At 52.8% G+C, this 14,572-nt stretch overlaps 1 protein-coding gene across 1 annotated transcript in view; it reads left to right on the forward strand.

Moving 5' to 3' along the window:
- The window catches only part of POLE (DNA polymerase epsilon, catalytic subunit), a 38,606-nt gene that overhangs the window by 10,236 nt on the left and 13,798 nt on the right, over nucleotides 1-14,572 (forward strand). The window contains exons 16-29 of the mRNA XM_032768303.2: nucleotides 872-979; nucleotides 1,438-1,566; nucleotides 1,872-1,974; nucleotides 2,104-2,250; nucleotides 4,051-4,196; nucleotides 5,567-5,715; nucleotides 6,160-6,252; nucleotides 6,496-6,640; nucleotides 7,680-7,837; nucleotides 12,141-12,336; nucleotides 13,497-13,711; nucleotides 13,964-14,066; nucleotides 14,258-14,338; nucleotides 14,419-14,541. Of these exons, the coding sequence (XP_032624194.2) occupies nucleotides 872-979; nucleotides 1,438-1,566; nucleotides 1,872-1,974; nucleotides 2,104-2,250; nucleotides 4,051-4,196; nucleotides 5,567-5,715; nucleotides 6,160-6,252; nucleotides 6,496-6,640; nucleotides 7,680-7,837; nucleotides 12,141-12,336; nucleotides 13,497-13,711; nucleotides 13,964-14,066; nucleotides 14,258-14,338; nucleotides 14,419-14,541 (1,896 nt within the window). The remainder of the gene's footprint in view (nucleotides 1-871; nucleotides 980-1,437; nucleotides 1,567-1,871; nucleotides 1,975-2,103; nucleotides 2,251-4,050; nucleotides 4,197-5,566; nucleotides 5,716-6,159; nucleotides 6,253-6,495; nucleotides 6,641-7,679; nucleotides 7,838-12,140; nucleotides 12,337-13,496; nucleotides 13,712-13,963; nucleotides 14,067-14,257; nucleotides 14,339-14,418; nucleotides 14,542-14,572) is intronic.

Consider the following 14,572-nt stretch of genomic DNA (forward strand, 5'->3'; position numbering starts at 1 on the left):
TCACCCATTCCCAAATGGGTGCTGCTTTCCGCAGCACTCCCTGTGCCCACCCACCCTTTCCACCTTCAGCCCCTCCCTGCAGTCCTGAGTGCACACCGCTCACTGTGTGTTCGCTGGGCTTTTAGAGGGTACGTTCCTCGGGGATGGGGGTTGGTGTAACGTGCTCTGTACGCATCCAGTGCTATGGAATAGGCCAGCCCAACAACTATCGTTCCTGCAGAGATTGGGCAGCACAGGCTGAATATAAGAGGTGACCCTTGAGTGCTCGAGCTGAGCCTTAGGTGCTTGGGACAACAAGGGTGTACTAGGAGCTGGTGGCTAGGTCAGCTTTGTCCCAAGTGAAACGCTGGTGTGTGGGTGTGCTCGTAATCCTGGGAGTGTGGCTTTCTGGCTGTGGGGCGCCTCCTGGTTCATGCCAGCCTTGTGCTGCCCAGACCGTATGGCAGTTGTAGAGCCCTGTAGGGAAACGCCGGATCTGCCTGGAGCCTCTGGCTGGATCTGTGTCTAGGATGCACAGTGCCTGCCAAGGGTCTGCCAGTGACCTACACTGCTCACAACCTGCTTGTGCCCCCATCTCCTTCAGTGCAGTAAGACCCTGGGATGGATTTTGTCTCCTCATCACAGACAGGCAAATGTGTGGCTCTTACCAAGGGGAGGGAAACACACCCTAGAGTAAGCTGTAGATTAGTGGGGAGAGTGGCTTGTGTCATGGATGCCTTCAGTTGTCCTAGGCCCATCTAAAGAAGACACAGAAACGGACAGCTCAGGAGGAATTTATAGTTGCTTTCCTCCCCCTCCGGCCAGGGAGGGAAGTTGGGTGAGAGGAGCTGGAGACAGCCTCATAGTTACTGTCATTCCCATGTCCCCTCAGAACCCTGTTGCCTTCGACTTTCTGCTGCAGCGCGTGGAGAAGACCCTCCGCCATGCCATCGAGGAGGAGGAGGGTTTGCCGCTGGATCAAGTCACCAACTTCCAGGAGGTAGCTTGGACCTAGGCCTGATTCCTGCCTACGTGGGGGTGTGGCACAGCTTGGGGCCTGTAGGGGGTAGTACGTGGAATTTCTCTAGACAAGCCCATCTCCTGTTTGTGTGTGTTAGCATCATATAACCGCTCGCCTTTAGCTATTGTTCTTTTCAGCCCTGAGTTCACCACCTTCCCTCCTCCCCCACCTGTGCCTGGCCCCATTCCCTTGTCTGAAATAGTTGACATCAGACACAGTCTCCTGTGACTGAGGCTAAGGGGAATCAGTGCTGGTGAAGATCAAAATGCAGCTCATTCTAAGCTTCGTGCTCCTTTGGCTCTTACTCCGGGTCCTTGTGCGCTCTGTGGTCATGGGAAGGTTGAGTACCTGTCCCTGTGGAGGGGAGGCCATGCTGCATGCTCAGCTCAATTGCTGATTCATTCCTGTCTGGTTTCTGCCTCTTCCCCTCACCGCAGGTATGTGAGGAAATCAAAGTCAAGCTGAACTCCCTGAAGGACATTCCTAACCGGATCGAGTGTCCCCTCATCTACCATCTGGATGTGGGGGCCATGTACCCCAACATCATCCTTACAAACAGGCTGCAGGTGCGTAGCAGGCTGCCTCCTCCTGGGTTCGCATCCCAGTGGGACAGGGCTCAAAGAAACTGCCTGCTTCCCAGCCAGCGAGAGCAAACTCCCTGCTCAGGAGGAAGTGCGGAAGCAGGGCTGGGTAATGACGCCCAGTCGGGCATTTGGAAGGGCCTGCTATACCTACAGCTCCCAGCGGATCAGAGGAGAGAAGCCTCTGAGGAGGCAGAGCTCTGAACCCAGTTGTTAGAGGCCTGGGCTGTAGGCTAAGCCAGGGGTAGAGCCAGGTTCTCTGATCTCGCGCTCTCTCTCTCTCCATCCAGCCCTCGGCAATAGTGGATGAGGCCACATGCGCTGCCTGTGACTTTAACAAGCCAGGTGCCAATTGCCAGCGCCGGATGACCTGGCAGTGGAGAGGGGAATTCAGTGAGTATTGCTCTGCTTGCAGAGGTCCCTTTGCTGTGCTACGCTGCAGGGAGACCCTGGAGCCTGACCTAGGAACAGTCCTCCCCCGACTCCTGCTCAGACGTGCTCATGGCTTTCCTTCCCTTGCAGTGCCCGCGAGCCGCAGCGAGTACCACCGCATCCAGCAGCAGCTGGAGTCAGAGAAACTGCCCCCGCTCTACCCAGACGGCCCGCCTCGTGCTTTTCACGAGCTGTCCCGTGAGGAACAGGCCAAGTTTGAGAAGAAGCGACTGGCGGGTGAGAACGAGCTTAAAATGACATTTACTGAACTCTGAGAGCGTGGTACCTTGTGGTTCAGTTTGCCCCATCGGGGTGCTGAAGGGTCACTTCCCCTGGAGATATTTCTCCAGATTAACTCCCCCTGTTTGCCTAGTCCATGCTGGTACAATCTGCGGGCTCTAAGGGATAACGCACTGCCAGCTTGTAATGTAAACATTGGCTATGCGGGCACAACTGGCTTTCGCCCTTCCATCTGTCGTCATACACCCTACATTACACCCTCCTCTGCCCATGTCCTGAGTGTTGTTGTAACGGGCTGCTTCTTCCTAGCTGCTGAAGTTGGAGTTACGTTGTGTGCCAGGGCAGATCACGTCTGCTTTCAGCAGGGTGTATGCCAGCTCTCTTCTGAGGTCCCCAGTGGGCCTGTGTCATAGTATACTTTCCTCAGTCTGAACCTTAGAGTCCAAAAATGAGGTACTAGCATGAAATCCTCTAAGCTTAATTACCAGCTTAGATCTGATACGCTGCCACCAGTCAGGATTCTGAGTACCTGATAAACTCTGGTCTCCCCAAAACCTTCCCTGGGGACCCCCAAGACCCAGACCCCCTGGCTCTTAATACAAGGAAAGTAACTATTTCCCCTCACTAGTGCCTCTCCTAGGCTTCCCTCCCTGGGTTACCCTAGAGATCACTGTGATTCAACTCCTTGAATCTTAAAACAGAGGCTTCCACCTTTACCCCTCCTCTCTCCCCTCACCCAGAGGCAATTATAGATTCAAGCTCCGTGAATCTAAAACCAGAGAAATTTATCTTTCCTTCTCCCACCAATTCCTGGTGAGTACAGACTCAATTCCCTTGAGCGTCAACTAGGAAAAAATCAAACAGGTCTTAAAAAGCAAACTTTTATTAAAAAGAAAGAATAAATGTACAAGTTATCTCGTGTAATCTAATGGATAAAATACAGGGTTCTTTTCAGCTATATAGACAATAGAGAAAGTTTCTCCAGCACGAAAATACAATTTTTAAAATATTCACCCATAATACACTTAAAACTCTACCGATCCAGATACACAGTTGCCAATACAGAAATATCAAAAGACTATACCACCTTTTTACTCAATACTCACTATTCTGAATATATAAGAGACTGTAGCAGGGAGATTGGCAAGAAACCTGGTTGCACCTCTAGTCCCCTTCCAGGATTCAGAGAGAACAAAGCAAAGCCCAAAAACCACAAACAAAGGCTTCCCTCCACAGAGATTTGAAAGTATCTTGTTTCCTGATTGGTCCTCTGGTCAGGTGTTGTTAACCCTTTCCAGGAGAAAGAGACATTAACCCTTAGCTATCTGTTTATGACAGCCTGGGCAGTGAGTTTCTAACCCTGTGGGTTGTGAAGAAAACCCTCCAAGGCTCCCTGCTGTAGTCTGTGGAGAGCGCTCTGGATTCTGTCTGAGACATGAACAGCCCCATTCATCTCAGATTAGTTTTAACTCTGAAACCTAATGATGAATAGGAATGTCAGCACTGTGAGCGTTTTTACTGCTTGGGAGGCACTGTTTAGCAAACCCATCACCCTCTTCTGGGGCTGTAGGTGGAGCCTGGGTTTGAGGGTGGAGCGTGAGAAGAGCACCATCGCTCTTCTTGTATGCCCCCCATCCTGACCTCTGTGTTGGGAGGTGCTGTTTCTCCCTGCTGTTATGGCCTGCCCCATGCAAAGCTTAACTGCTACCACCATCCTCCTGTGCCCTCCAGTCGGAGTGAGCGTCTGTATGGGCACACGGGTCTCTGGCTAAGCTGCTTCTGCTCTCTCCGGCACAGATTACTGCCGCAAGGCCTATAAGAAGCTGCACGTCACCAAGGTGGAGGAGCGCATCACCACCATCTGTCAGCGGGAGAACTCATTCTACGTGGACACCGTGCGAGCCTTCAGAGACCGTCGCTACGAGTTCAAGGGCCTGCACAAGGTGTGGCGGTTGGGTCCCTCTGCTCTGGGTGTCAGTGGGGGAGCCACGAATGCCCTTTTCCTGGAACAGCTGATCTCTGCTTCCAGAAGCTGAGCATGAGCAGCTGTGCTCAGGAGCTCTGAGGCCAGCTTGCTGAATCAGACCCAAGCTCAGAACAGAGACGGGTCCCTCTATGTGGCAGTTCTGGGAGGGCCGGGGGGACTCACCTGGCTCTCCCCACTGATCCATCTTACTCAGTAAGCAGCAGTGGTGAGGCATGAACAGCTCCAAGACCCGATCAGTTGCTACACCAGTGAGCTGAGTGGCTGCATGTTTAGTTCATCTGGGATTTAGCCAACTCTGCACCCAGGCATCCTGTTTCCTTGCCCCGGGTTGAATTTGGGGCAGCACATTTAAACCGAGACAGCCGTGAGGTGAGAGGACTGCAGACTAGGGCCGGGCTGGGAGGGGAAGGCTGAGAGCTGGCTGAGGGAGAGGGGAACCCTAAGCGTACAAACTGCTCTAAAGGGGACCGGGATTGGCTCCCCTCCTCCCTGGAGACAGGGAAATGCTGCAGCAGAGCAAAACAGCAAGAGGAGGTTTCCTGTAGGTCCTGGGATGAGCTGGCTGTGGAGTCCCAGCTATGGGAGATGGGGGCTGGGCTGTGGGTGCTCTTCGAAGGGAATGGCCCAGAGATAGGGGCTGGGAATCAAAGCCCATCAGTTGGTTTTATTCCCTTTGCTGAGCCATGCGCTGCCTAAGACACTGCAGCCCCTTGCTTCAGGCCCAGAGAGCTGCAACTCAGCTGTCAGCCTCTTGTGTGTCACCATCCATCCCAACGCCAGTCGGACCCCCAGCTGGGGGCTATTGGGACCTGGTGTCCCTAATACATGTAGGAAAAAACGAAAGACCCTTGAGTCTGTCTCCAGAACGGCTCTGCAAAGGCCCAAACCATCTTTTGCTTTGCAGCTTATCTTTAGTAATTGCCTCAGTCCTGCCCCCAGGCACAGGGCTGGGCTAGAAGGCCCTGCCAACCCACATGGCTCTGCTGTTGGATTTTGTCCTGTCTCCTCCCGCTGCGCAGCTTGCTGCCATCTGTGCAGTGAGAGCGAGGCAGAGCTGATCGGAGGCAGCTCGGCTGCTGTGTGACGTCTGTGAGGAGCACATCCTTCAGAGCCAAGTGTGAAGCAGGAAAGCTCCTCTCCATCTAGCGTGAGATCTTGTTCCCTAGGTCCAGGTGAAAGGAATGTAGAGTCTGCGCAATTGATCCTGAAGCACCCTTGCCATACTGGGGGCTGTTATCTTGGGGAATAACTGGACGCTGCTAATGTCTGTAGTGCCCGGGCAGTAGCATTCTGACCCATCTGCGGCTGTCTGTGTCTCTCTCTCAGGTGTGGAAGAAGAAGCTGTCTGCCGCCACGGAGATGGGAGACGCCACCGAAGTGAAACGCTGCAAGAACATGGAGATCCTGTACGACTCATTGCAGCTGGCACATAAGTGTATCCTCAACTCCTTCTACGGCTACGTGATGCGCAAAGGGTGTGTGCTGCCTACAGCCCTCTCCGATGGGAGCTAGACACACACTCCTCCCTGCCAGACCCCTGCTGGGAGAGGCTGCAGGAGGGAGGGTCACTCCTGTGATTCTGCCCCTGCTTCCCCAGCTCCTCTCTGGTCTCCAAGCCTGTGAGTGATCCCTGTACCACTCCCCTTACTGCTGTTCTTTTGGCAGCCCGCAGAGGCCAACCCAGAGCAAGACCCCTTGTGCTGGGCCCTGAACAACCAGCAATAGACAGTCCCTGCCTAGAAGAGCTTCCAGCCTAACCAGACAAGACACGAGAGGGGAAGGGGATACAACCCATCACTGGGCGTCACTCTCTTGCTCTTGGACCTTCCCTTCTGGGGCTCCTTGCTATACCCTTTTCCCAAAGGTTGGCATGAGCTCGCTGCCAGCTCCTGTTCATACTTGGCCCCTTTCTCCGTCAGGGCCCGCTGGTACTCCATGGAGATGGCCGGGATTGTCTGCTTCACTGGAGCAAACATCATCACCCAGGCCAGGGAGCTGATCGAGCAGATTGGGTAAGTGCCGGGAGGGGGGAAATGACCCAGGACATGGGCCTGTGGGAGGACTAGGGGAGAGGCCTTGGCTGCAGGACCGCCCTGGTGAGACATGTTGTATGAAGGCTTGTGAATCACGGCCAAGATGCAGGATAGAAAGCCACTGCCATCTGCGGGTTCTTCCATCCAGCTGCTTGTGTTAACTGGGCGGGCTCTGCAGAAAGGCCCTGCCCTTCTCTGCCAAGCTGTGCTCTCCCTTCCTAGGAGGCCGCTGGAGCTGGACACAGACGGAATCTGGTGCGTCCTTCCCAACAGTTTCCCAGAAAACTTTGTCATCAAATCAACCAATGCAAAGAAGCCCAAGGTGACAATCTCCTATCCCGGTGCCATGCTGAACATCCTGGTGAAGGTAAATCCAGCCCCACCGTAGACCAGCTGGGAGGGGGTGGAGAGGGAAAGACGGGAAAGGAGACTCCAGCAGACGTGCTCTCCCAAAGGGGAGAGTGATCTTGGCCTTCACCCACGCATGGAGCCAGTGAAGGCTGCTCTGCTTTCACTGGGAATTACAGCTGCCGGGGCCACCCAGACGGCAGCTTCTGTTCCAGTACTGTCTCACTGCGAATGAACAGGCCCTTGGAGCCTCACTTGCTGCTTGCCCAGTGCCAGCCTAGGGAGTCTTTAGCACAAGCCTGGCACCTTGAGGATGGGGGAGAGAGTCCCAGAACCCCACAGCATGGTGCAGATGACAGCTCATAGAGAGGAGGAGCCCAGGATTAGTGCGTGCATGTGTGTGCACACGCTCCCTTCAATCTGTGCACGCTGGCTGAGTGGCGTCATGACCCCAAGGACCTGTGCAATACCCTTTGCCTGTCTGCTGGTTGCCAGCATAGAGCCTGGCTTCAGTGACTGGAGTGCAGCATGCCCACCTCTGCTCCTCGCTCTAACACAGCGGAGCGCTGATGGCTGCCTATACCCCATTACTGCCTCGTTAAAGCCTCTGTCAGTACAGCCACTTTAACAAGCTTTCTGCCACTCTCTTTTCCTCTGGTCCAAACCCAGTGCACTCTGCTGCTGTCTGTCCAGCCCGCCACATGCCAGCCCCTCACTGGCTGGAACCAGAGTGAGGTGTTCTGTAAAGTTTTTATTTTGTGTCCTGCTGAAGGACAGATCAGGAGGCAAGGCTCAGTCAGGCATCTCAGCTGGCTGGCAAGTCGATGCTTCACCCTAGGGCCATGGGGAGTGTGGCTTGTCTGTGGGGTGCCAGGCTGGTGCCCATTACCCTGGTGAGGGAGCAGAGAGTGTTTGCTATCCTTCCCTGCTCATTTGTGGGAGCAGCAGGTACTTGGGGGTCACTCCTGGTGGGCGTGTTGGGGGAATGTCCCCCTTTCGCCCCACGGATTGTCAAGCCAGCTGTCCAGTGAAGTGGTCCCATGACGTTGTGTTTACAGGAAGGCTTCACGAATGATCAGTACCAGGAGCTTGTGGACCCGGCTTCGCTCACCTACGTTACCCGCTCAGAGAACAGCATCTTCTTTGAAGTGGATGGGCCATACCTGGCCATGATCCTCCCAGCCTCCAAGGAGGAGGGCAAGAAACTGAAGAAACGGTGAGTGCCACTTTGCTCAGAGGGAGATGAGCAGGTTGGCTATTTGTGCTCTCATAGTCTAATGGGGTGTGAAGCAAGCCAGTCCCTGCTTCCTTACCTGCTCAGCGCTGCACAGAACTCAGGAAATGCAACAGTCCAGATTCCAGCTGCAATGTGAATGAGACTGAACTGACTTCACCAGCAGTACAGGGGCGTGAGCCTGGCCTAGGGAGCATCTTCTACTGTTACATTCCTGGGGGTGAACCAGAGTTGTCAAACGTGCCAGTAGGCCAGAAGAGTGCCTGGCATTGCTGGGGGGCAGTCTTAGCTCATATGTTTGCTGGCAGAGATTTTAACTGGGCAGCCTCCCTGTTACAGCCACAGAATCTTTTGAGTTATGTTGGACCCGATTCTCCCTTGACTTGCAGCCCAGGCAACCCCACTGAAACCTAGAAGCGCAGGAATGGCCAGATGGGCTTAGACCAGTGACCCATCTAGTCTAGTGTCCTTCAGAGGACAGAGCAAGGAAACTCGCAACGTGCAGTTACGAAATACTCCTTCCCAGTGAGGAGAGCATGGCTCAGAGACTTTGGCTTAGATCCCTTCCAATTCCCTGTAACTCTGCTGTTTTCCTGAGCCACACAAATATCTGATCCTTGTTTAAATCCCACTAACCTGGCCCCAGGGATGTGCTGTGGCCATTCTTCTCCTGGATTTCCCATCTGTCAGCTCAGCAGCAACAACAGGGCCCAAATGATGTCTTTCCACCACTTTGTCTTGTACTGGCTTCATGGGTTTGGTGATCTTTAATCCTGTCTGTTCCGTGTCATTCTTCACCGTGTCTATCCAATGCATCCTTGGTCTTCCTCTGTTTCTAGTTCCTTGCACTCTGGCATGGTATCCTTCTTGAAGTGTCCAAACCGTCATTGTCTTTCTTGAATTTTCTGTAACAGCGTTATTTCTTGCCCTAACCATTTTCTTCTCTTTGTTTGTTTTCTGCAGTTTTCCATTTTCCCCTCAGCCAGTTCATTTCTGCAGTCAAGATCCTTTGTTCATCGGCTTTTCTCATACTCCAGCAGTATTGGCATGAGGGAGCCTCAGATACATTGACTTTTGCTTTTATCAAAATGTCTTTACCCTTCTGCAAGATCTAGAGTTATCCCAATGTGGTAACAGCTAGACAGAGTCTTCTTTTTGTTATCTTCCCAAATCTCGTTCTTCAATACTAGTCCTCCAAGGTATACTGTTTGTTCTAGTTCTTTCTCCTCCAAGTTTGATCTTTACCTCTTTCTCTTGTCTTCCAGTCTTCTCCATGCTGATCTTCAATCCAAATGTTCTGCTGTCCCAGTGGACCTCATCACTTATTCTCTATAAATCATCCTAGGTCAATGCTGTGAGTCAGTATCCTCCACGAATTGAAGGCTATGCACTGTCCTACCATGTAACATGACTCCTCTCATTTCGTCTATCAGTGCTACAGCCATGACTGCATCCAGTACCAAGATCTGAGGAGAGCGTCCAGCCTTGTCTCACTTCTACAGATTCCCTGCACCATTCCATCTGCTTCTTTTCTGCTCTCACCACATGCAAAAACTTGCTGTGGATGTTTGCTCCATTCTTCATGGATGCCACACGTTCTCATAGCTTGCCATAACCCTCTGCCAAATGCAATCAAGACTCTGAAGTCTGTTGTGGCAGATTTGACTTTGTTCTAGGTACTTGTCTGATATCTGGCTCATCACAAATAACTGATCTATTATGCTTCATTCATTCTGGTCGAAATCCAGCCCATTTCTCTGCAAGCGCTGCTTCCATAGATGACTTCGTTCTCGTCTGCAGTGCATTGGGGAATGCTTTCCTGGCACACTCAATGAGCTGATTCTTCTGTCTGCTCCAGTGACTCATATCAGTCCTATTATCGCTTCTCCCCATTTGCTTGGCACTTGCTGCATGTAGACCCATGCCTGGCTTGTGTGTCACCTTCACCGTGTGTTCCTTGCCTGCTTGCAGCAGCTCTGAATTTACGTCGGCACCTTTTTCCTTTTCAAACTGCCTATCAAGATCTTTCGCTACTTCTAAGAATTCCAGCGTCTGTTCTCCCTGGTTTGTGCTGAGGAGCTTCTCCAGGAAGTTTCCCCCACGTGTTCTGCATGTGGTACAGCTATTCAAATTGGTCTTTCCATCTCTTACTCTTTGCTTATTCACCCCCAGTTACTATTCCACACTTGTCTTTCACTGCCGACATCTTCATCTCATCTGTCCCCCTGTATTACTAATTTCTCTTGTATTGAAATATAACACTTGTCACATTTCTCTTCGTGGATTCTTCTGCTTTCTTACATTGTTCTCTTCTCCAGTTTCTTCTGTCTCTTTGCTTCCTGTTTTGTGTCTCTGGTCAGCCAATTGTACTCTGCTTTTAAACTTACATCATCCTTTTCATTCTCCGTTAGCTTCCTACGCTTGTCACTGTACTGAAGCATTTCATCTGCTATTCGCCTTTGGCCTTGCAGCCCAACGCTTATTCACCCACTCTGATCATCCCATTCTTTACACAATTCCCATGTCTCTTCAACATTCATTTCTTCTTTTAGCAGAGACGTGATGTTTTTCCACATGACGTCTTTTTAGTCTTTCCTGATGTCCAGCTCTCTCAATTTGTCTGCATCATGAATCTTGGGTTTTGGCACTTTTTAGATTTCTCTCAGCCTCAACCTCATTGATGCCAGGACTAATTTATGATCTGATCTGATAACACCCTCAGATGATCTCCACACTTAATTTATATCTGTAATTCACAAGTACAGAGTCTGTCATGTTCTTCGTTTGCCCCTCAGGTGATATCCGTGTTCACTTCCTCTACCACCTTCTTTGTTGAAATAGTGTGTTCGTTATCACCAGGCTGTTACTTAGGCTCCTAAATTTCTGCCTTTCTCCTCTTCTGTTTTCTTCATCTACCTCTGTCTATTGCTCCAGCCCAGGAATTCCAGTCTGATCCTACTTTTGCTTTAAAATTTCTTGAAACTCCTTGTATTGTTTTCTGTAGTTCTTTATAAAATTTGTCAATTTCTTCCTTGGCACTGCTGAGGTTGGTGGATATATTTGTACTATTGTAACTGCTCGGATTTGATTCTGACTCTCATCTTTGATGTACAAGGAGATAGCAAGCTATTGTAAGAACCTGGCTTGCCTTTAGCTTTAGCAGCAATGCAACTTCATCCTCGTGCCCACCATCTTCTTTTCCCGCTGTGGGTGTCACATTTACATCATAGTAAAATTCACCTTTGCCTTCCCATCTCATTTTCCTATTCAGGGAATCCAGTCGGGCCTGCCAATGCCTGTTAAACTGAAGGGCCATCTCCTTGCTCAACGCTGCTCATTTCCTGTTCACAAGTAACTTGCAGCCTTTTCCAGCTCTGGTACAGTCCATCACCATGGAACAGTGTGATGTCGAGCATCCTGGGCTCCTTGAGACCAAGTAGCTGCAGGATAGGGGCAGGTGCAGTTGCTGATCTGTGTGGGCACCTTGGCCTATCACACATTGAACCAACTGCTGCCCAGAAGCCCTGCCAACATGTCTTATAGTCACATGGATGGTGGAGGGCCTTCCATAATTCTCTGCATTCACACTCCCCTGAATGCCCCAGTGTGGGACTGACCTTCATTTGGCATCTTCAGAGTGATGTGGATACTCATGACCTCTGCTCCATGCACCCAGCTTGCTTGGAGAGCGTGACCCTGGGAGGCTCAAGCTGGTTTGTGTGCACCCATGTGCACTGGTGATTGGCTGGGGCAGAGGATGCGAACTGCAGAGAGAGCCAGGGCTGGCAGTTGGAGGGATGTGTCCTTTTAACAAGTGATGCTACATCTCTCCTCTCTGATTGCGCCATCAGCTTCCTCTGCCCCTTCACAAGCAGGCAGCTTCCTCATCCTCCCCTGGGAAGCTCTCCAGAGCTCTGCCCTGCTTTCCTCACCCCCGTCCTGCACCATCCACTTCTCCCTGCTCACTAGGCATGGAGCAGTGCCCCGTTCAGTATCCACCCCCTGCCTGTTCTGTCCCACACAACTCCTGACAGCCCTTCCTTGCCTGAAGCATTCCGGTGAGAAACGATCCCAGCTGGCAGCTCTGTGGAGCAGGGCTCTGTTACCGCTCAGCGCCTTGACTTTGAGCTGCGTGAATTTGGGTTTATTTTCAAGCACCCCAGTCCTTGGCCAGCCTGGCAATGCGGCTGGAGGTGTCTAGGAGCACAGCGAGGCCCATCTCCACTGGCAGGGAAAGGACATGCCATGGAATGCTGGGCAGTTTCTCACGAGCGCTGTCTCCCAGGTACGCGGTGTTCAATGAGGACGGGTCCCTGGCTGAGCTGAAGGGGTTTGAAGTGAAGCGGCGAGGGGAGCTGCAACTGGTTAAGATCTTCCAGTCGTCAGTGTTCGAGGCCTTCCTGAAGGGCACCACGCTGGAGGAGGTCTACGCCTCCGTGGCCAAGGTGGCCGACTACTGGCTGGATGTGCTTTACAGCAAGGTGAGTGCCCAGCCTCTTGCTTCTCTGTGCTGCAGTGTGGGCCTAGGAGTGGAGATGGGTGCAGCCCCCTGGATGGAAAGACAAGGTATGCACTGGTGAATGCCTTGCCGTCAGGAGCTAAGGGAGAGCTGCAAGGGGAGGGCGGACCTTCTCTCCAGAGACCTGCTTGTCCCCTTGTTTCCCCAAGGACCATCCCAGCTCTATGGCTTTAGTTCTCTCTGCTGTCCCTGACGTCGGAGGAGAACAGGACCTGTCGGCGGCCTGTGCTTGCAGCACTCACTTGGCTGCTGTTGTCCATGTTGGGCTAATATTTGCCCTTATTCTCCAGCAGCTCCCATCCCGGGATGAGTATAACCCCCTCCCCAGAGCTGGGTCACTAGGTCATTCCCATCCACCCATCTTTGATAGCTGGAGAGTGACCGTCTCAAAGACTCGTAGCAAGGCAGAGCCAGGAGACTGGCTTCCCCTCTCCCCATCCTGCAGGGAGGTCAGAGGCCTGTCTTGACATCAGGCTGTTGTCAGGGAAGTGGTGGTGTCAGACTGGGTGTCCTGATCTCTGCCCGTGGAGGAGGAGGGAGGCCTGGTCGAACACACCCAGTCTTGGCCAACGCCATAAGAGACGTTTCCAAAGGATGTAATCAGGAGGTTAAGTAAACGTCTCTTTGCAGCAGCTCTGATTCTTCTGCGAGTTCTCCCAGGAAGGCAGTGCTGCTCAGCTCTCACTGGGTTCATTTTGTGGGGACCTTTGCAGGGTAGGATGTGGCTAGTGGGGCTCTGTGGAGTCTGGCCACCTTCCCTGGGTCAGAATCAGAGAGCGCTGACATGGACAAAGCCAAGAAATTGGGCAGAGTGGGTAATCCTAGGAAACAAAGGGGGCACAGGGTCCCCAAGAGACACTTGGGAGCTTCCAGTGGCCACTCTCGTGCCTGATCAGGATGATAAATGCTCCTGAATTGCCATAACATGACAGTATAAAACAGGGCTGTCCCCAGACACACACCCACCAGCGAGCCAAGCTGTAGTCAGTGTGTTCTCAGTATGCCTTAGATTGTACGCTCTGTGGCAGAGCACAGCTTGTATAGCGCCCCCCCATGGAGGACCGTATGTTCCTGCAGCACTAGCTAATAGCAACAGGGATCCCACAGACACTCTCTCCCCAGGCTGCCAACATGCCAGACTCTGAATTATTTGAGCTGATTTCCGAGAACCGCTCCATGTCCCGCAAGCTGGAGGATTATGGGGAGCAGAAATCCACCTCCATCAGCACGGCCAAGCGCCTGGCCGAGTTCCTGGGGGATCAGATGGTGAAGGACGCTGGGCTGAGCTGTCGATTCATCATCTCCAAGAAACCGGAAGGGTCCCCTGTTACCGAGAGGTAAATCTACTTTGAGAGGCACTGGGGCTCACCACAGAGGGCCTGTGGCAAGAAGTCTTTGCTGGCGGGGGCAGACCATAATGAAGGCATGGGGGTAAGATGGAGCCTGTACCTGCCTGCTGCGATGAGCCCTAATGGGATGCTCTGGGGAGGGGGACAAGCCATGATGGCCCTCGGCCTCCGTGCAGGCTCAGGGAGGGAGCTTTGGGCTGCCAGCACCCAGTGGATGATGAATGCTCTGATGTGCCCCAGGGCCATCCCGCTGGCCATCTTCCAAGCCGAACTCACCGTGCGGAAGCACTACCTCCGGAAATGGCTGAAGAGCCCATCCCTGCAGGACTTCAACATCCGGACAGTAAGTAATCCGGAGACACCAGTACCAACTGCCGATCACTGGCACCCGACAAGGGGTGTGGCTAGTACAAGGGCACAGAGGGGCTGTGCGGACCCAAACTCCCTGCAGCTGTGCCTCTCAGCAAGGCAGAGCTAGGGAGCCTGCTGCTCTGCCTTCCCCAGTGCTAACTGTCACCCTGTCTCTGCACCCAGATCCTGGACTGGGACTACTACATCGAGAGACTGGGCAGCACCATCCAGAAGATCATCACTATCCCTGCGGCACTGCAGCAGGTGAGAGAACAGCTGGGCCTGGAGGGGCTGGGCCCTGGCCTCTCCCGCTGTGGCTGACGTGACAGGCCATGTCCCTGCAGGTGAAGAACCCTGTGCCCCGTGTCCGACACCCCGACTGGCTGCACAAGAAGCTCCTGGAGAAGAATGACGTGTACAAGCAGAAGAAAATCAATGAGCTGTTCACTAGTGAAGGCAAGAGACAGGTAATGTGGGTGGGGCTGAGACACAGCAGAG

Source organism: Chelonoidis abingdonii, chromosome 22, assembly GCF_003597395.2.
Source record: "Chelonoidis abingdonii isolate Lonesome George chromosome 22, CheloAbing_2.0, whole genome shotgun sequence".
Lineage (NCBI taxonomy): Eukaryota > Metazoa > Chordata > Testudines > Testudinidae > Chelonoidis > Chelonoidis abingdonii.